The 22,328-nt window shown below is 45.7% G+C and overlaps 1 protein-coding gene across 1 annotated transcript in view; it reads right to left on the minus strand.

The window, feature by feature from the left end:
- LOC145350995 (TNF receptor-associated factor 5-like) overlaps window positions 1-22,328 on the minus strand; it is a 54,700-nt gene that overhangs the window by 23,258 nt on the left and 9,114 nt on the right. The window contains exons 2-3 of the mRNA XM_080200560.1: window positions 4,315-4,568; window positions 635-692 (exon numbers count right to left, since the gene is read on the minus strand). Coding sequence (XP_080056686.1) covers window positions 635-692; window positions 4,315-4,544 — 288 coding nt within the window. The 5' untranslated portion in view covers window positions 4,545-4,568. The remainder of the gene's footprint in view (window positions 1-634; window positions 693-4,314; window positions 4,569-22,328) is intronic.

Consider the following 22,328-nt stretch of genomic DNA (forward strand, 5'->3'; position numbering starts at 1 on the left):
CCTCTGCAGTGCACAGAGTGTGGGAGATTCTTCTCTGAACTCCCACTGAAAAAGCTGGCGTGAATTACTTGAATTTTCATGCCAATTCGACACTTAGAATTTTTTGGGGAGCCATTATGTTTGATGAAGCTTCTCTCGAGGCGCTTTCAGTACACCATGAAACATCATGAAGGAGCTACGCAACATGGTCTTCCCTCCTGTCTTCCATAAGGAGAACTACCACTAGCCAAGCAACTAAGATTAAGAACTGGCTACAAGGAACTCCAGAGGCAAAGCGTGTTCGTCCACTGCTTGGTATGATTTATTACTACAAGGAACACAATGCGTTACCAACATGTGCAAAATTATTTTGTCAAACTAAACTGTTTTATATAAGACATTGATATTAATTTAAATGCAAAGGAGTGCGACACTCCAGAAAAAAGGATTATGTTTTTCCATTTTGCTTTTCTTCCCAATTAACAAACTGTTGTCAAATTCTGGCAATGTGCAGCTTTGAATTTGAGAAAATATGATTTTGTTAGGGATCATTATGGAGAGAATGTAGCATGACCGTTTTTCATCAAGAGCAATTCCACTGTTCTTTCTAGTTAGCATTTTATCTTTCTACAAAATACTTATAACTTCATCTTACCCAATTTGCAATAATCTTTTCGCAATCAATGGGACAAACAGCAACTGGTTTAGTCGCTCTGGGAAACATTTCAAAAACAGAAGAAAATAATTAGATAAAAGAAATAAAGTAGACAGATTCAACTGTTCATAATACTGAAAAAAACATCCTTGCAACTATTCATATCATACATGATTCTGCTGCATACTCATGGAATAGAATCACTACAGTGCAGAAAGAGGCCATTCAGCCCCTTGAGTTTGCACCAATAACAATCCTACCCAGGCCCTATCCCTGTAACACCACATATTTATCCTGCTAATCCAGAGGGACCTACACATCCTCAGACACTCAGTGGCAATTTAGCATGACCAATGCACCCAACCCAACACCTTTGGAGTGTGGGAGGAAACAGGAGCAACCGGAGGAAACCCATGCAGACATGGGGAGAATGTGCAAACTCCACACAGACAGTGACCCACACTGGGAATCAAACCCGGTCCCTGGCATTGTGAGTCAGCAGTGCTAACCACTGTGCCACCCATAAAACAGGATCCACTTATGTAATGCTTTCTAGAAATAAAGTCACAATTTCTTAATAGAAGCATGAATCAAATATGACTTAATACAACCTGTTCTGAAACTTGGCTTTATGTCAAATAATGATTTTTGATGCGTTGGCTGGAAACCGGAAGTGAGCTTTTAAGAACACAGGGCAGGGGGGGCAGGGAGGGATTTTCAGTCGACGTTCACTGTGGGTGAGAATGGTGAAACCAGTGGAAAACCCTACGAGACTGAAGGAATAGGAATCTCAGCAGCGAGATCACATTCTGAGACTTTCCCTGCCCCTTTACAGTGATGCAATGAGGTTCCCTTCTAGAAAGGACAAAAACCTCAATGTATTTAAATAAACGTGAATGTTTTTAAAAGGCTTCCCCGCCATAGGTTTTCCCCCCGTAGGGAAACCATTCCCCCTCCACCCCCGAAGCCACTGACATGACACCACGTTGGCAAGGTTTACAACAGCTTTAGCAAAACTTGTGGCTGTCGAGGAGAACCCACTGGGGGTGCAAAAGTATGTACAGCCCCTGAGGGGGAGAGGGACAAGCTTGGCACTGCCCCCTGACCACTTTGCAGTGCCAGCCTGGCAATGCCAGTGGTTATGCGCCAGGGGCAGGCTCCATTGCTTGTGAGGAAGGGGGGTTGCTTTGGTGCTTGTGGGGCTGGGGGCTGGTAGGGATTGGGGAGGGGGTCTTTGTCCATGGAGGGTGGTGACGGGAGTCCCCTATTTAACGCAGATCAGGACGTTTTTTAAAGATGGCACTCCGATCACTGTAGAACAACACTGGCAGCAGAGCAGCTCCATCAGGCCCCGCCCTGCCAGGGTGACAGCGGAAACAGTGCCCCCCCCCCCCCACCCCACCGTATCCTTTGTGCACAGAGTGCCAGAATATCTGGAGAGGAAACACAGCTGTGCAGCTGGAGGGCTCCATGCTGGCTTTCTCACTGAAACCAATACTCGGTGTTTAAAAAGTCTCTGGGCAGAATCTTCCGGGAATTTGTCAGAGGCCTCAATTTTAAACTACTCCTGGCAGATTTTGAGGTGGTTGGGCGGAGGGTGGTGTGTGCCGGTGGAGGTGGTGGAGGGGCACGTGAAATTGCAATGACAGGATTCCCTTCAGAATGTCACACCTCGATTTGGACGTTATTTTGTGGTGGGCTGGGCACAGCCCCAATTAGGATCCTTTAATGGCCACTTAAGGGCCTTTTCCCTCCCAGCCTCAGGCTGACAGCTGCTGGATAGCTAAGGTTGGGAAATAGAAAAATCACTGGTCATGATCTCGGGCTGGATGGAGTTACCATTGCAACACGATGGTAAGATCACCCCCTGCATATTCCTTTTATCTTTTTTGGGGTTCTAATTTGATCTGGAATCCATCTGTGTGGACGGACCTTCAAATGTGCATATTTTATTATTCTGAACGTGGGCATTCTCCCCTCACAGACTGGACACCTGTAGATCCCTCCCCCCACTCTGGCTTATCAGCCGATTACCCACTTGATCACCCCCACTCCCACCCCGACTCCCCAGGCCAACCCTACGCTCCCCTCCTCAGGATCTCTGCCACTTATCTTGCCCTGTTCCCGGCACTTAGTCCCAGGCCTCTGATGCTGCATGTGTGCATTAGTAATAGCAGCGGTCTGACAGAAAAGAGAGAGCTATCAGGCCCCTGCTAGTGCTGGCCACCCCCACCAATCCCTGTAGAGTGGCAACGGGCCCCCTCTCCCTCCCTCACCCTACCGATCCCTGCAGAATGGCAGTGGCCCCCCCTCCCTCCCTCCCCACCATCGATTCCTGCAGTACGGCAGCAGGTCCCCTCCCTCCCCTTTGCCCCTCCCCCACTGCCCAGTGGACATTGCCTAGGTGCCAGGGTGGCACGCCAGTCTGGAACTGCACCCCTCCCATGCCCTAAACCTCCCCCGGGGGGCCTCAATGGCCTCCTGTTCCACCGGCGAGATCAATTCACGAGGAGCATGTCTCTTCCACACACCGGCGTGAACCTTTCCAAGCGAGGTCATAAAATAGGGCGGGCCCGGAGATTGAGAGCTGGGCTCGCTAAGCAGATGTAAAACAGCATTAAAATAAATTCACATACATAAAGCTGCTTCCTGCCCATTTCTGGTGAGGGGCTGACTGCACTGGAAATCCAGTGCTCATAAAATGGAGCAGGTCATGAAAACTGGCACCAATCGCGCTAAGCATTTTACACCTGATTTTACCACCGCATCGCACCCGAAAATGGGTGCAACGCAATGGTAAAATCACCCCCTGCGTATTCCTTTTATTTTTCTGGACTCAAATTTGACCTGGAATCCATCTGTGTGGACGGACCTTCAAAATGTGTATACCTTATTATTCTGCTTAGATCAGTTAAAGTATAATAAAGTTAACCTCCTTCTTTGTTGAATTCATGAAAACCTGCCCAATTGGTTCTTGTATGGTCACAGGGAGTAACCAGTTAAGTACTCACTAAAATCGCAAGGAAATCCTTTTCAAACCAAAAATACTCCTCTTATATTCGGACAGGGGAGAGGGAAACACCCCCTTGGCTGATTGTAACAAGCCATTCCTGATGTGTTTTCGTATATTAAAAACTGTATCAACGATCAGGGCTCCTGGATGGGCCACTATTCTATGTACAGTAATGTAATGGTGGCGGCTTGATTTCAGCATGATCAATATGTCTCTGATGGGGAGCACACAAAGGATTGTGCTTGAATCAATTTCTTACTTCCAGTTTGTGTTGGGGAAGAGAAAAGTCATTAAATAGACACTCATGAATTGCAAAGAAACTGGGTAAGAGTAACATCCCCTTTTCTCCCAAATGAACTAAAATACAGGCACTGCACTGATTCCAAGCCAACTATGTGAGGGGGAGTTCCATTTAACAGATGGTTACAATTCATAGAATCATAGAATCCGACAGTGCAGAAAGAGACCATTCAGCCCATCGAGTCTGCACCGACCACAATCCCACCCAATGCCCTGTTCCCATAACCCCTTGCATTTATCCTAGCCAGTCCCCCTCTTTACTGAAATAAATATATATGAGAAACTAGCAACAAACAAAGTTAATTGCACATTCCAATGTGCAATTTAAAACTGAACAACTCTGAAAGCAAACAAAGTTAATACTTACATTAATTCTGCAATGCAATTTTCACAAAATCGATGTCCACATCCAGTTTGGTAAGGATTGCAAAGGACAAATGAACAAGTGGCACACTTGTACCTATCTTCCAACGGTTCAACGAACTGAAGATTTAATCCAATCTGATAGGGGTCAAACCCCAGGGACAGTGATGTGCTCGAACTATCTTGACGAATGAACACACTTGATCTGACACCGCAGCTTTCTTCGGAGGCCATCAGAGTTATATTACTCAGCAACACCTAATGATTGTTCAAAAGATTATTGTTAGTTGAAATTTGACACAATCTGTATTTGATTCACCAACTACTGAACTATGTAATTAAATGTTTTTTGACGAGAACATGTGAAATGTGTTTTCATTCCCATGAATTAAGAGGATTCATTATGGGAGAGAACTGTCAATTGTTTCTCTTCCCATGTCTAGTAATGCACAAGGCAGGGTTTTACCTGTTCCCACAATGCATTTTTTCCCCTGGAAGAATTCTGTCATCTGGGGCTTATATTGTGAGGGGTGTTACTCCATGACAAGCGTGGCTCAACAGGAATCCCTCCCACTCTTACCATCAGCCATTGGCCTGTTGGAAGGATTTTCAGGATGATATTCTTGTTTGGCCATGTTATGAATTCACTTTCCTTGGCTATCAAGTCTCAGGGTGGGATTCAAAGCCGGAGTTTCTGACTCAGAGGCAGGGACAGTCCCCACTGCACCACAATACCTCCTGGGAGAGAGTAAATATGGCATTTAACACTGCCAATTGAGGAGCCTCTAGATATACTTCCATATTTGTATGACGAGACTTTGTGTTCTTTAATTTCAGATTTACCATTCACAGATCACAAGGTGAATTTTCAGAAGGGCTGAATGGTCTGACTTATGACTTGAGCAATATGTTGGCCAGAATCCTCCCAATAGCTCAGTAAATTTCTCCAGTGATTAACTAAGACAGCTGTTTTCAAACTGGGGTCCACAGAGACTTTCCAGGGGTTTTGCAATACAGGGTCAGCCTTACAGGTGGGCAAAATGGGCAAGAGTAAGCGATGGCCAGAGGCATTCTCCTTGCTCTGCTCCCCACCAGGCTCCTACTCTTTCATACACCTACACTCTGTGTTACTGCTTTCTCCAATCTCCTGCTCTCTCTTTGCTCCTGTTGCCTCTGTGCTACTGCTATGTATGTGCTCTTGCTGTCTCTCTCCAGGCTCCTGCCTTCTCTGTTCTTGCTCTCCCCATACACCTGACCTTTTCAAGCATTGCTTTTGTAGTACTGCTGCCCTCCCCCTGTTCCCCTAGGGTTTTCGTCCTGTTTTGCTCTTTCCAGAGCCCTGCTCTATCTGTTCTCTGGCCAAGCTGGGAATCAAACCTGTGTCCATGGCACTGTGAGGCAGCAGTGCTAACCACTATCCTAATGTGCCACCCGATCAGACAGACCCCTGCTCTATCTGTTCTCTGGCCAAGGATATAAAGACTGTACAGTGAGAGCAGAAACATCCATGTTATCTGTGGTACCTTCTTATTATGATTATTATACATTTCATTTGAAGTAGGAGTTGCATGATGACAGATCCATTTGAAAAGGGGTCCTCTTATCCAAAAGTATTTGAGGAGCATAGAAGGTACTCAAATAGAATCCTACAGTGTAGGAAGAGGTCATTCAGCTCATCGAATCTGCACTGACCACAATCCCATGCAGGCTCTATCCCCATAACCCCATGCATTTATGCATGGTTGGTTGGTGAGCAAGCTGCACACGGTACAGTGCTGCAGCAGGACATAGGCAAAGAGAAAAGGAAAAGGAACGTAGTAGTTATTGGGGATAGTGGGGTGAAGGGTATTGACACTGTCCTTTGTCACAATGACAAAGTGCACAGAAGGGTGTGTTGTCTGCCTGGTGCTCGGGTACGGGATGTTGCAGCTGGGCTGCAGAGGAACCTGGAGTGGGAGGGTGAGAATCCGGTCGTTGTGGTACATGTGGGTGCCGGCGACGTAAGCAAAATGCAGACTGAGAATCTGGGGAGGGAGTATGAAAAGCTTGGAATGGAATTAAGAAGTAGAACCGACAAGGTGGTTATCTCTGGGCTACTGCCTGAACCGTGTGCAGATGGGCGTAGGGTTGACAGGATTAAGGAAGTGAATGGGTGGCTCAGGGATTGGTGTGGGAGGAATGGGTTTGAATTTATGGGGCATTGGCACCAGTATTGGGGTAGGTGGGACCTGTTCGGGAGGGATGGGGTTGGTCTGAACCGTGCTGGGACCAGAGTGTTGGCGAATCGAGTAAAGAGGACTGTAGACAGGGCTTTAAACTAATTAGGGGGTGGGGGGGGGGGGGGGGGGGGGGGTGTGAGGGTAGGTGACCTTACGAGGTCTAAAGTTAAGGAAAGTGTACATGTAAGGGAAGAGGCCGAGGATGTCCCAATAATAGAGGGAGTAGGGGGCGTGAGTATAGTTGGTGGCGTTGCGACAAATAGGGTCCAGGTGAAGGCTAGGATGAAAGCACTTTATCTGAATGCACGAAGCATTCGGAATAAAGTGGATGAGCTGATGGCGCAGATCGACACAAATGGATACGATCTGGTGGCCATTACAGAGACGTGGCTGCAGGGTGACAGGGACTGGGAGCTGAATGTACAGGGCTATCAAGTGTTTAGGAAGGATAGACAGGAGGGAAAAGGGGGGGGGCGTAGCTATGCTGATTAAGGATAGCATCACGGTGGTAGCAAGGGATGATATTGGAGCCAAGGAGCAGAGGGTGGAATCGTTGTGGGTGGAGATTAGGAACAGCAAAGGGAGGAAGACGCTGGTGGGTGTTGTCTATAGGCCCCCGAATAATGATCTGGAGATGGGGAGGGCTGTTAACGCGCAAATAAGTGCGGCGTGCAAGAATGGGACGGCCGTAGTTATGGGGGATTTCAATCTGCATATTGATTGGTCGACCCATGTTGGACGTGGGGGGCTCGAGGAAGAGTTCTTGGAATGCTGCCGGGATAGTTTCCTCGAACAGTGTGTGTTGGAGCCGACGAGGGAGCGAGCTATCTTGGATCTGGTGCTATGTAATGAGGCGGGTAGAATTAGGGACCTTGTGGTGAAGGATCCTCTTGGGGAGAGTGATCATTGTATGGTGGAGTTTCTGGTGCAGATGGAGGAGGAGAAAGTGGGTTCCCGGACACGCGTCCTTTGTTTGAATAGAGGGAAATACGGTAGGATGAGAGAAGAATTGGCGAATGTGGACTGGGAGAGCGCGTTGGAGGGAAGGTCTGTTAAGGAGCAGTGGAGGATCTTTAAGGAGATCTTTCTTGGTGCTCAACGGAAATTTATTCCGATGGTCAAAAAGGATAGTAGGAGGAGAGGTAATAAGCCGTGGATAACAAAGGAGGTGAAGGAAAGTGTTAAACTAAAAGCGGAGGAATTTAGAGTAGCTAAGAGTAGTGGGCGAGAAGAGGATTGGGAGAGGTTTAAATGTCAACAAAGATTGACAAAGAAGTTGATAAGGAAGGGTAGGAGAAACTATGAAGCTGGGCTAGCGCTTAATATAAAAAAGGATAGCAAGAGTTTTTATAAATATATAAAAAGGAAGAGGCTGGCTAGGGTGAATGTTGGTCCTTTAGAGGATGAGAAAGGGGACCTAGTGGTAGGGGATGGGGATATGGCTAAGGTATTGAATAATTTTTTTGTTTCTGTCTTCACGGAGGAGGACGTGAATAATTTGCCGGGTGTTAGCGATAGAAAGGTGGTAGGACTGGAGGGTCTTAATGACATTACTGTTACTAGAAAGGCGGTGCTCGACAGACTGGAGGGGCTGATTGTGGACAAGTCCCCAGGACCGGATGGAATGCATCCGAGGGTTTTGTTTCTGTCTTCACGGAGGAGGACGTGAATAATTTGCCGGGTGTTAGAGATGGAAAGGTGGTAGGAATGGAGGGTCTTAATGACATTACTGTTACTAGAGAGGTGGTGCTCGACAGACTGGAGGGGCTGATTGTGGACAAGTCCCCAGGACCGGATGGAATGCATCCGAGGGTTCTGAAAGAAATGGCGGAGGTTATAGTGGATGCCTTGGTGGTTATTTTCCAGACGTCGCTGGATTCCGGGGAAGTGCCGGAAGATTGGAAAACGGCTAATGTTACGCCGTTGTTTAAGAAGGGTGCCAGGCAAAAGGCGGGGAATTATAGGCCGGTTAGTTTAACGTCTGTGGTAGGTAAAATGTTAGAATCCGTCATTAAGGAGGAAATTGCGAGGCATCTTGAAGGGAATTGCTTGATAGGGCGGACGCAACACGGTTTCATTAAAGGGAAGTCGTGTCTGACAAATTTACTGGAGTTCTATGAGGATGTGTCTAGGGCAGTGGATAGAGGAGAGCCGGTGGATGTGGTCTTTCTGGATTTTCAGAAGGCGTTTGACAAGGTACCTCACAAGAGGTTATTGCAGAAGGTCGAGGGACATGGAGTTGGGGGTAGGGTGTTAGCGTGGATAGAAGATTGGTTGTCAAATAGGAGGCAGAGAGTGGGGGTCAATGGGTGCTATTCGGATTGGCGGTTGGTGACTAGTGGGGTGCCCCAGGGGTCGGTGCTGGGGCCTCAGCTATTTACCATTTATATAGATGATCTGGAGGAGGGAACCGAGTGCAGGGTGTCGAAATTTGCTGATGACACCAAGATTGGGGGAAAGGCAAATTGTGCGGAGGGTGTGGAGAGTCTGCAGAAGGATCTAGATAGGCTGGGCGAATGGGCCAGGAAATGGCAAATGGAATTTAATGTTGGCAAGTGTGAGGTGGTCCACTTTGGTAGGAATAGTGGTAGGAAGGACTATTACTTACGTGGCGAAAAACTGCAGCAGGCGACGGTGCAGAGGGACCTCGGGGTCCTTGTGCATGAGTCGCAAAAACCCAGCTTGCAGGTGCAGCAGGTGGTCAGGAAGGCGAATGGGATGCTGGCCTTCATAGCGAGGGGGATTGAATATAAAAGTAGGGAGGTCTTGCTGCAGCTGTATAGGGCATTGGTGAGGCCGCAGCTGGAGTACTGTGTGCAGTTTTGGGCGCCGCACCTGCGCAAGGATATTTTGGCCCTGGAGGGAGTGCAGAGGAGGTTTACTAGGCTGTTACCGGAGTTGAGGGGATTGAGCTATGAGGAGAGGCTGAATAAACTAGGCTTGTACTCGTTAGAGTTTAGAAGAATGAGGGGAGATCTCATTGAGACGTATAAGATGATGAATGGGATGGATAGGATAGAGGTGGAGAGACTCTTCCCGCTCAAAAAAGACAGTAGGACTAGGGGGCACAGCCTCAAGATAAAGGGGAGGCGGTTTAGAACGGAGTTGAGGAGGAACTTCTTCACTCAAAGGGTGGTGAATCTCTGGAATTCTCTGCCCGTTGAAGTGGTGGAGGCTGCCTCGCTAAATATTTTTAAGAAGCGGGTTGATGGGTTCTTGATAAGAGAGGGGATTAAGGGTTATGGGGAGAGGGCGGGAAAGTGGAACTGAGCCACAACAGATCAGCCATGATCTTATTGAATGGCGGGGCAGGCTCGAAGGGCTAGATGGCCTACTCCTGCTCCTATTTCTTATGTTCTTATGAAAGAAATGGCGGAGGTGATAGTGGATGCCTTGGTGGTTATTTTCCAAACGTCGCTGGATTCCGGGGAAGTGCCGGATGATTGGAAAACGGCTAATGTTACGCCGTTGTTTAAGAAGGGTGCCAGGCAAAAGGCGGGGAATTATAGGCCGGTTAGTTTAACATCTGTGGTAGGTAAAATGTTAGAATCTGTCATCAAGGAGGAAATTGCGAGGCATCTTGAAGGGAATTGCTTGATAGAGCAGACGCAGCACAGTTTCATTAAAGGGAAGTCGTGTCTGACAAATTTACTGGAGTTCTATGAAGATGTGTCTAGGGCAGTGGATAGAGGAGAGCCGGTGGATGTGGTCTTTCTAGATTTTCAGAAAGCGTTTGACAAAGTGCCTCACAAGAGGTTATTGCAGAAGGTCGAGGGACATGGAGTTGGGGGTAAGGTGTTAGCGTGGATAGAAGATTGGTTGTCAAATAGGAGGCAGAGAGTGGGGGTCAACGGGTGCTATTCGGATTGGCGGATGGTGACTAGTGGAGTGCCCCAGGGGTCGGTGCTGGGGCCTCAGCTTTTTACCATTTATATAGATGATCTGGAGGAGGGAACCGAGTGTAGAGTGTCGAAATTTGCTGATGACACCAAGATTGGGGGAACGGCAAATTGTGCGGAGGGTGTGGAGAGTCTGCAGAAGGATCTAGATAGGCTGGGCGAATGGGCCAGGAAATGGCAAATGGAATTTAATGTTGGCAAGTGTGAGGTGGTCCACTTTGGTAGGAAAAATGGTAGGAAGGACTATTACTTACGAGGCGAAAAACTGCAGCAGGCGACGGTGCAGAGGGACCTCGGGGTCCTTGTGCATGAGTCGCAAAAACCCAGCTTGCAGGTGCAGCAGGTGGTCAGGAAGGCGAATGGGATGCTGGCCTTCATAGCGAAGGGGATTGAATATAAAAGTAGGGAGGTCTTGCTGCAGCTGTATAGGGCATTGGTGAGGCCGCAACTGGAGTACTGTGTGCATTTTTGGGCGCCGCACCTGCGCAAAGATATTTTGGCCTTGGAGGGAGTGCAGAGGAGGTTTACTAGGCTGATACCGGAGTTGAGGGGGTTGAGCTATGAGGAGAGGCTGAATAAACTGGGCTTGTACTCGTTAGAGTTTAGAAGAATGAGAGGAGATCTCATTGAGATGTATAAGATGATGAATGGGATGGATAGGATAGAGGTGGAAAGACTCTTCCCGCTCAAAAAAGACAATAGGACTAGGGGGCACAGCCTCAAGATAAAAGGGGGGTGGTTTAGAGCAGAGTTGAGGAGGAACTTCTTCACTCAAAGGGTGGTGAATCTCTGGAATTCTCTGCCCGTTGAAGTGGTGGAGGCTGCCTCGCTAAATATTTTTAAGACACGGGTTGATGGGTTTTTGATAGGAGAGGGGATTAAGGGTTATGGGGAGAGGGCGGGAAAGTGGAACTGAGCAGCGACAGATCAGCCATGATCTTATTGAATGGCGGGGCAGGCTCGAAGGGCTGGATGGCCTACTCCTGCTCCTATTTCTTATGTTCTTATGTTCTTATGCTAGTTAGTCCCCCTGACACAAAAGAGCAATTTAGCATGGTCAATCCACCTATCCCGCACATCTTTAGATGTGGGGGGAAACTGGAGCACTTGGGGGAAACCCATGCAGACAGGGGGAGAATGTGCAAATTCACACAGACAGTGACCCAAGCTGGGAATCAAACCCGTGTCCCAGGCACTGTGAGGCAGCAGTGCTAACCACTGTCCTACCGTGCCACCCAATCAGACAGACCCTTGACTGAAGCCACAGCATGTACAGTTTCATTTATTTCAATCAGGCAGCAAGTTAGGCCATTGCACCCCAAGTGTCTTGCATCTTGTCTTGTTCCAATGAAGTGTCTCCCCAGTGGCTCCAGCCTGATCGCTGAGAGGGTAACAGGAAGTCAACAGCTTCAGGAAGGGAGGAACCAAACCACTTTTTATTTAATGGCAGAGGTATACCATAGAATTGTTTCAGCTTTTTATCTTCTTGATCTTTCTGTAGATATCACAGCAACATCTTCAATATGAAACAACAGATGGTGTAAGAAACTATAACAGGATAGGGGAGGCTGGTGAAAAGTTGTTTTTAATTGGTGTCCTCATGTCACTAACTGAATATAATTTTCAATTCCGTATTTTCCTGTGCTTCCATATTTTTGTATCTGTAGTGCAACAAATGTTACGGCGCTCCCCTATTTTTACTACATAAAAGGTCAAAAAGAATGCCACAAATTAAAAGTACAATTCAAGCATAAGAACACAAGAAATATAAGCAGCAGTAGGCCATTCAGCAACCCCGCCCCCGCTGATCTGATCGTGGCTTTTCTGCCTGCCCTCCCTTAACCCTGGACCCTCTTGTCTATCAAGAGTCTGCCTAACTCAGCTTTGCAAATATTCAGTGGCCCAACTTTCATTCCTCACTGTGGAGGAGAATTTCAAACACAAAGGCCTGGATATTCGCTACGATGGAGAGTGGAAGAAGCCCAAACCCAGAGGTCCCTCCCCAAACACAACACCTACCATTTTCACAAGCAAGGAAACAAGTCTAAGTCGAGATTTATGCATATATATTTCACAGAGGCATCTGTCCATGGCAATCAGCAGCTGCCTTCACCTATGTGGCTTTGTTATGAGCACTGTTTGAGACTTGATATGTGCAGATTAAACCTGATAGGAACACGTCGGAAGTTTGTGGATTTGATTGGATAGCACTTTGGAGAGGTAAGGATATGGCCCTGTGTGCATTGAAAAACCGGAGAACAGTCACAGTCCGGACCACTGGCAGGAAGAGAGGTATGTGATTTGAATCTTTTTTTAATATAGTTTAAACATGTTTGCATGTGATTATTGGGCCCAGCAAGTTCCGTGCCGGGCCTGAAAGAATTTTATTCCAGTGGGGTTTAGAGTAGATCCCCACATTTGGGGAACTAGCGGGAGATCCCGCTGGAATGAAGGTGGGGCAATCGGGCCCTCCTAGGAGTTGGGTGGCGGGGGGGGTTAGTGTCTCCTGTGCGTGAGCACCCTGGCAGTGCCAGCCTGTGCCCCTTGGCACTGCCCAAGGAGCAAAGTGCTCATGCCCAGAGGGCATCTTGGCACTGCCTATTGTAGGTGTGGCCTAGGAATAATTGGTGGAGGTGGGGGGTGTCCTGTTGCCATTCTTCTTGGGGATCGGCCTGGGCTGGAAGGAGGCCAGCAATTGGAGTGGGCTGGGTGGGAGAGTCTGCCTCCCAGGGGAAGGATCTGCCTCCCGGGGAGGGGGGGTCTGACCCCAGGGGGGGTGGAGGGGGTCAGCAGGGAGGGGTCTGCTGGGGCGAGGGGGATCACCACTGCTGGGTGCAGGGGGCTGGACATTGGGGCACTACGGGGCTGGGGAAGGTCAGGGTGGCCCAGGAATTGTTATGACGGCTACAATCAGGCCATGGGTGGGTGGTTGGGGGGGGGGGGGGGATGCGGGGGTTGGTGGTGGTGCTGGAGGGGCAGCATTGCGGAAGTCCTGGGTTGGCCAGTGATGAGCTAGCCAGCAAATGGGGAGATTGACAGATCGGGGCCACTGTGCATTGGAGAGTTCCTGAACGGTCAGACTCTGGCACGAATAGACCCTGCCCCTGGGTTTTTAATGATTTTTACTGTTGTGAGCTCTGCATTGCATGGAGTGCAGAGATTCATCTCTGAAGCTGCACTGAAAAAACAGTCGTGATCTAGAACAGCTTTCTCACCAATTCAGCACTTTTGTGAGAATTGTCCCCTTAGTTCCAAGCTAGGATTGTGAGTGACTTGAAAGGGAACTTCCAGGTGACAGTGTTCCCATATTCCTGCTGCCCTTGTCTTCCTGGATGGTAGCAGTTGTGCATTTGGAAGGTGCTGTCCAAGAAAGGAACAATTGATAGCATTGCCAGGTTAGGGAAGTTGCAGTAACTTTCTACGAGGGTTTGGGCATCAGGTAAACATAGGTTTGATAAACCCGTGTTGAAATACTCTTCTGAAGCTCATCATCAAAGCTTACCACTTAATAATGGACACCTAGGGGAAAAGTTGTTGGACACACAGAAGCTATGGAAGTATCCTATTGAGGAATCAACAGCTTCAAGAGGAGAGGAGAGAAATTTAACAAGAAAACCAATAAAGGAAAAAAATTAAGAGAAACAAAATGAATGATAAACATCTCTACTTTGGAGCTGTTGCATTGATAGGAACATCTGACTGATTTTAATCAGATAATTGCTAAAACTTTCAAAAAGTCCCAAACTCACACTAATCCCAACCTTAAACAATGAAACTCAAACCACTCTGTTTAAAAAGATCTCACTGTGGTTTTTTCACATCATGACAACATTTTTAAGAATTCTAACAATCCATTCTTAAAATAAATTATTGGTAGTTCATTCCCTAAATGTTTCAAGATTTGGGAAGTAAACAAGAAATTAATTGTTAAACCTGCGTAAAAATTAAACAGTTGCTTCCAGTTTTAGCGGCATCAACAATTTCAAGAAAACAGTTATCTGATTCATTGACAAATTTAGCTTATTTCAGCCAATCGTTGATGGGTTGTAAACTGGAAATCTTCTGGAGTAGTAACCAGGATGGTTTTGATAAATATCAATGCAAAAAGAGGTAGCATAATTCAGGAGTCGGGTCTCAATCTGATTTCTGAGTGCAGCAAAACAAGTAGTGTCAGGTCGTAAGAACATAAGAAATAGGAGCAGGAGTAGGCCATCTAGCCCTTCGAGCCTGCCCCGCCATTCAACAAGATCATGGCTGATCTGAAGCGGCTCAGTTCCACTTTCCTGCTTTCTCCCCATAACCCTTAATCCCCTTGCCTACTAAAAACCTATCTACCCGCGTCTTAAATATATTTAGCGAGGTAGCCTCAACCACTTCAACAGGCAGAGAATTCCAGAGATTCACCACCCTTTGAGTGAAGAAGTTCCGCCTCAACTCCGTTCTAAACTGCAACCCCCCCTTATCTTGAGGCTGTGCCCTCTAGTCCTGCTGTCCTTTCTGAGTGGGAAGAACCTCTCCACCTCTACCCTATCCATCCCTTTCATCATCTTATACGTCTCAATGAGATCTCCCCTCATCCTTCTAAACTCTAACGAGTACAAGCCCAGTCTATTCAGCCTCTCCTCATAGCTCAACCCCCTCAACTCCGGTATCAGCCTAGTATCAGGTCATCTCACTTTGGGCTGAATCACATTGCAGTCAACATTTACTGGTCTCAGATCCGCAACTATAGTATAAATACAGCCAAAAAAAATCAAGCCAGTCTGTTTATATATTTGCACCGCAACATTAGATAAGTTGATTAGATGTCAATAGATTTTTTTTTAGATTGATTTGGCCAACATTTATCAACAAAATGTCAACAGGGTCATTTATTTTTGTTCTCCTCTACCAACAAATAAACTGTTGTCACTAACTGCAAATGAGGTAATCCACTGCACGTCTCAAGGCAGCAAATGGGGTGAACTATCATCATGTACCAAAAGAATAAAGCTCAAGTGGATTATCATGATCACCTCAAGGTAGAGTGGTAATCCTATCTTGTGCCACGCTGCAGACCGTATAACTTTGTGCAACATATTCAAACACAACTAGTTATAATTCTCTGCCTCACACTTGTCAATGGGTTGGGGTGGAGCGGATTCTGTAATGATGGTGAAGGCGAATTTGTGAAGTAAGATAATCTAACCCCAGGGGAAATACTTCGCTCATCAAACATGTATTGTTCCCTGTATATGCACAGCATACCAACAATCTCAAACTAACACTGTGCACAAGCACTGTATATACAACTGTACAAAATATGTATATACAGGCTATTTCCATTTCCATTAAAACAGTGGATAATTCTTCTGAGAGTGAACAATTGAGTAGCATAATTTCAAAGCAAGAGAATCATTTCTGGTTCTCTTGAATATTTAAAAATAAGATTGAATTATGAAACCTTTAATTTATTGAAAATATTGGCTTACATTCCTCTGTTTTGTATGAATCATAGAATCCCTACAGTACAGAAGGAGACCATCGAGTCTGCACCAACCACAATCCCACCCAGGCCTTACCCCCATATCCCTACATATTTTACCCACTAATCCCTCTAACCTACACATCTCAGGACACTATGGGGCAATTTTAGTATGCCTAATCAAACTTAACCTGCACATCTTTGGACTGTGGGAGGAAACCGGAGCAGCCAGAAGAAACCCACGCAGACACGAGGAGAATGCGCAAACTCCACACAGACAGTGACCCAAGCTGGGAATCGAACCCAGGTTCCTGGAGCTGTGAAGCAGTAGCACTAATCATTGTGCTACCGTGCCGCCTTATGCTTACACACTAAATAGGTGCTCACTATCACCATTAAAGTACAACAGCAACAATAGCGTTTTAATTAATTGCTGTGGAATTGGAAACCATTGTTTCCCTGTCAAACAACCCACTTCATTAACAGTGACTGAGGCTAAATATATACATTAAAATCCGAAATGTTTTCTTCTAACAATATCTAGAAGCTATGCTAGATACTCCTGCTCTTGCACAGTTAGATATTAAACAAATTTGCATAACTAAAAGTTACTAAAAGTGTGAGCTGATAATGTCACAGGAAGAGAAACAGGGCATCTGAGAGCTGAGTGAATAGGACAAGCAACAGTTTATCTCCATAAGTACTAAGGATTTTGAAATTAGCACAAGGAAGTGTAAATTAGAGTGGGTGGATTAAGATTTTAACAAGAGAGAAAAAAATTTAAAAATAGGATTTTATGTTTTTAAATCTCTATCAATTGAAAGCTGAGGGAATAGACTCTACAATTGTAGTGGCTACTTTTCTGTGCAAGAGAGGTTGTTTGGCTGTAATTAACACCTATAAGCGTACTTAAGACTGAAATGGGCAAAATTTTATTTTTTATGGTGAGTTTGATTTATTGCCAGCATGCAAATACAACCACAAATACATTTTTTCGGGACTTCAAGAAAAAAGCTTTCGCAATCCAAATACTCCCCCAAGTTTTGGTTTTGTTATGACTCTAGTGCTACGCAACATAATCCCAGAATAAAATCACATGCCTAACACTACATTAAGGAGCACTTACAGAAAATTATGAACTAAGATGGCCTTTCCTCTCAGTATCTATTGAGTGCTTGTTAAAATTTAAGAAGTGCATGGTGTATAGGTACAAATATAAAGATTTTCAAAGGTAGTTGTCTCCAAAAAAAAGACAAGCCAATGACATTGACAATAACAAAAGGCTTTCCATTCCACTATGTTCAACCCAGCACTTCTGCCCCAGTTTCTGATACAACAAACAGATGAATTGATTATTCCTGTGTTTTTGATCAGCTTCTATCAACTACTGAATTGTGTGTAAATGATACAAGAGAAGGAGATGCGGTTGGAAAGGTGGGGAAAAGCACTTAGAGGAATGAACTAAATTCTGTCCAACACTTAGTTGGCGAGAGCCTGACAGAACCTTCACTGTTGCAACAAAATGGGATTAGAAAAGGCACCTGGGTGTCCTTGGGCCCACATGGACAAGATGGGCCGTATGGTCTCCATACACGATTTAACTTTTCATGGTCCTAAAACCAAGAGGTTCGCAGCTCTACTCATTGTTTTACTGTTCATGATCCTAGAATGAAAGTCTTACATCAGAGTCCTTCATGTAACCTTACATTAATGGACCATTAAAGTTCCTTTTTTGAATGTTCATCAATCACATAAAAGCTTTCTGAATGCAAGAAACGTGGTTCTCCTGACTCAAGAATAGCTTCTTCCCTGCTGCTGTCAAACTTTTGAATGGTCCTACCTTATATGAAGCTGATTTTCTCTATACCCTAGCTATGACTGTAACACTATATTCTGCATTCTCTCCTTTCATTCTCCCTGATGGACTTTATGAATGGTATGCTTAATCTGTATAGTGCACGAGAAACGATACTTTTCACTGTATCCCAATGCGTGAAAATAATAAATCAATTCAAAACCAAAGTTGGAAAATAAATAAGTTTAAAGTCTATTTATTAGTGTCATAAGTAGGCTTACATTAACACTGCAATGAGGTTACTGTGAAAATCCCCTAGTCGCACACTCCGGCATCAGAGAAAAGGGACCCCATCCAAACTTAACTAATCCCCAACTATCTTACCCTCCAACCTGACCTAACCACCCCCAACTTGCCTACATCCTGACCTGACTACCCACCACTTGACTCAGTGAAAGTCTTAACATCTTTAAAATTTACCTGACAATGGCACTTACTGTCATAAAAAGGGATATGTTCTCACTTTCTCCATCTTCTACACTTGCCCATCTTGCCTTGGAAAGTCTGTGCTGGCCCAATTCTGCTCCAGTTCAACACAGTTGCGCCAATATAGTTGGGATGCAGAAAACATCATTGGCTGTTTGCTGATCTGAAGATTTCTGCCAGTATTTCTTACAACAAAACACTCCCACAGTGCTTCACTGCAGTGTGACTCCCCCTGCCCCGTTTACATGTGAGTCAGGATATCACGGGTTCAAATCCCACTCTAGGACATCATGTAGTTTGTGTGTGTGGAGCAGTTTCAACCCACAACTTCCTGTTTTAGAGTGTTAGCAACTAAATGCATGTTTTCTCTTCCTTTTCTCAATTAATACTAAGAATTGCTGTTACCAAACATGTTCCTCATACTAATTTAGAATAATTTAAATAGGAAAAGTATACATTTCCCTGAAGTGAGCACCAGATGGAATATTTATTCTAATTTCTATCATATTCATTTTTGTTTGATTTGATGTGCTTTAAAATTCTGGATGGCTAGACCCTCAACAGTAACTTGCATTGATATGGTGTCCATAATATGTCCAAAAGCTCTTTACAGGAGTGTTTTTCCAACAACCATTAGTACTGGGCCAATTTTATTTTTCTTCATTCCTTGGGCATCGCTGGCTAGCCCAGCATTTATTGTCCATCCCTAATTGCAGTAAGAAGTCTCATAACACCAGGTTAAGGTCCAACAGGTTTATTTGATAGTAAACGCCACAAGCTTTCGGAACGCTGTTCCTTCGTCAGGTGAGTGGAAAGTTCTGATCAGAAACAGGGCATATAACGGCACACACAGTTTACAGAATACTGATTAGAATGCAAGTCTTTACAGCTAATCTGCTAATCAAGTCTTAAAGGTGCAAACAATGTGAGTGGAGATAGCATTAAGCATAGGTTAAAGAGATGTGTATTGTCTCCAGACAGGTCAGTAAGTGAGATGTTACAAGTTCAGGCAAATCATGGGTGTTAAGATAGTGCGACATGAACCCAAGATTCCAGTTGAGGCCGTCCTCATGTGTGCAGAACTTGACTATCAGTTTCTGCTCAGCGACTCTGCGCTGTCGTGAAGGCTGCCTTGGAGAACGTTTACCCGAAGATCAGAGGCTGAATGCCCGTGACCGCTGAGGTGTTCCCCATTGTCGTAGCAATGGATGAATGAACACCGTTGGACAATCACCAGGTAAGACTGTTCTCTCCCGGTTGGGGAAGAGGCTTCTTACTGTGTTTACCCCAGTCCAATGTCAGCATCTCCACATCATTCCTAATTGCCCATGGGAAAGTAATGGTAAGCTGTTTTCTTAAACTGCTGCAGTCCATTTGCTGTTAGAGCGTTCCAGGACTGTGACCTAGCGACAGCTAAGGAACGGCAATATACTTTCAAGTCAGGGTGGTGTGTGGCCAGGAGGGGAACTTCAAGGTGGTGGTGTCCCTATGTGCCTGCAGCTCTTTTTGTTCTATTTGTTGTGGGTTTGGAAGATGATTTTTGGAAAGTTGACCTAAAGATGCTTTAGTCACTGCACTACTTTTTAGTAGACAACTTCTTACGTAAAACACAGGTGAAATTACTTCATATGTATGCTTATTCAACAAACAACTACAATCAACAATACAGTATGAACATAAGAACATAAGAACATAAGAAATAGGAGCAGGAGTAGGCCATCTGGCCCTTCGAGCCTGCCCCGCCATTCAATAAGATCATGGCTGATCTGTCGTGGCTCAGTTCCACTTTCCCGCCCTCTCCCCATAACCCTTAATCCCCTCTCTTATCAAAAACCCATCAACCCGCTTCTTAAAAATATTTAGCGAGGCAGCCTCCACCACTTCAACGGGCAGAGAATTCCAGAGATTCACCACCCTTTGAGTGAAGAAGTTCCTCCTCAACTCCGTTCTGAACTGCCCCCCCTTTATCTTGAGGCTGTGCCCCCTAGTCCTACTGTCTTTTTTGAGCGGGAAGAGTCTTTCCACCTCTATCCTATCCATCCCATTCATCATCTTATACGTCTCAATGAGATCTCCCCTCATTCTTCTAAACTCTAACGAGTACAAGCCTAGTTTATTCAGCCTCTCCTCATAGCTCAACCCCCTCAACTCCGGTATCAGCCTAGTAAACCTCCTCTGCACTCCCTCCAAGGCCAAAATATCCTTGCGCAGGTGCGGCGCCCAAAACTGCACACAGTACTCCAGCTGCGGCCTCACCAATGCCCTATACAGCTGCAGCAAGACCTCCCTACTTTTATATTCAATGCAATCTTGCAGCAGCATTTAGAATTCCAGCATGAATTCAAAAGTCACAGACCATCTTTAGACATCCCTTGTCTAGATATTGCTAGCTACATTTTTACTTCATCAGAATTATTTCTCAGAATGTTCTTCATCACAGCGATTGCTGAGCATGTTGACTTGCACTGCAAGGTGCGCCACATCCAGTGGTGCTGCTCCTCTGCGGATGGCTGCTACTTGCTCTTTACCATAATACACCATGTTGGAGCTGCTATTGTTGGACTTGCCCTTTTTGCTGGCCGGGAGCAGTTATTTTGAGTGGTTAAGCTGGCCCTCTTCTTTTATATTGCTGGTTTACCACTGCATAGAAATACAGTGGTTTGCTGAGGTTATGGGCGGGATTTTCTGGCCACGCTTGGCCCTAAACCGGAAAATCCCAGCCGAGATCAACAGACCTTTCCATGGTCCGCCCCTCACCCAAACTGATTCCCACGGCAGGCGGGACGGTAAAATTTGCCCCAATGTCTTTCACTTAATGTTTTTCTGTCAATTTTATTGAAGGAAAAACAACTCCTAGATTCATTTCACAGCCACTCCTTAAAAAGGACGTACTTGATGGTGTCATGAACTCCGTGGAACTTATTTTAAGGATTTAAACTCTTCTGAAAGCCAAAGCACATTAGGTCCACTAATTATTCCCCTTCATTGACTTAGATACCTTTTCAAAAAAAAGTTAATTTGTGTCCAGGATGAACACAGACAGCATCCCGTGAATGCTATTAAGCATTTTCTCTTACTAATATTAATTGTTTCTAATTTCTAGGTCCTATTTCACTATTGTCTGAACGACAAGATAACCTCCTTCAAGTGCCAAGCTGCACGATGTCACAGTGGCTAGAACTGCTGCCTTTCAGCACCAGAACACAGGTTCAATTTCGGCCTCAGGTCACTGTCAATGTGGAGATTGCACTTTCTGCGTGGGTTTCCTCCGGGTACTTCTGTTTGCTCGCACAGTCTAAAGATGTGTGGGTTAGGTGGATTGGCCATGCTAAATTGCCTCTTAGTGTCAGGGGGACTAGCTAGGATAAATGCATGGGGTTATGGGGCTAGGATCTGGGTGGGATTATGGTCGGTGCATGGGCTGAATGGCCTCCTGCACTGTAGGATTCTATGATTTATATATTATTCTATTTTCTTTTGTTTTTTTTTGATGTTACATCCATTTTCAAAACAGCCACTTTCATAGCATCTATAGAATCCCTACAGTGCAGGGAGAGGCATCTGGCCCATCAAGTTTCCAATTTAGCATGGCCAATCCACCTAACCAGAGCACCTGGAGAAAACCCACACAGACACAGACAGAACATGCAAACTCTACATAGACCCAAGGCCAGAATCAAACCCAGGTCCCTGGTGCTCTGAGGTAGCAGTGCTAACCATTGTGCCACTATACTACCCTATATACTTAATGGCAGCATGGTGGCAGAGTGGTTAGCACTGCTGCCTCACAGCGCCAGGGATGTGGGTTCAATTCTGGTGATTGTGGAGTTTGCATGTTCTCCCCATATCTGTGTGGATTTCCTCCAGATATTCTAGTTTCCTCCCACCGTCCAAAGATGTGCAGGTTAGGTGGACTGGCCATGCTAAATTGTCCCAAGATGTATAGGTTAGGAGAATTAGTGGGGTAAATATGTGGGGTTATGGGGATAGGGCTTGAGTAGGATGCCCTGTTGGAGAGTTGGTGCAAACTCAATGGGCCAAATGACCTCTTTCTGCACAGTAGGGATTCTATGATTCTACTTAAAGTTTATATCTGGAGTGTTTCATCATTTCCATCCAAATACCAGCTTAATCTGGGTAGAAGCAATGAAATAG

Source organism: Carcharhinus amblyrhynchos, chromosome 12, assembly GCF_965287045.1.
Source record: "Carcharhinus amblyrhynchos chromosome 12, sCarAmb.v2.hapA, whole genome shotgun sequence".
NCBI lineage: Eukaryota > Metazoa > Chordata > Chondrichthyes > Carcharhiniformes > Carcharhinidae > Carcharhinus > Carcharhinus amblyrhynchos.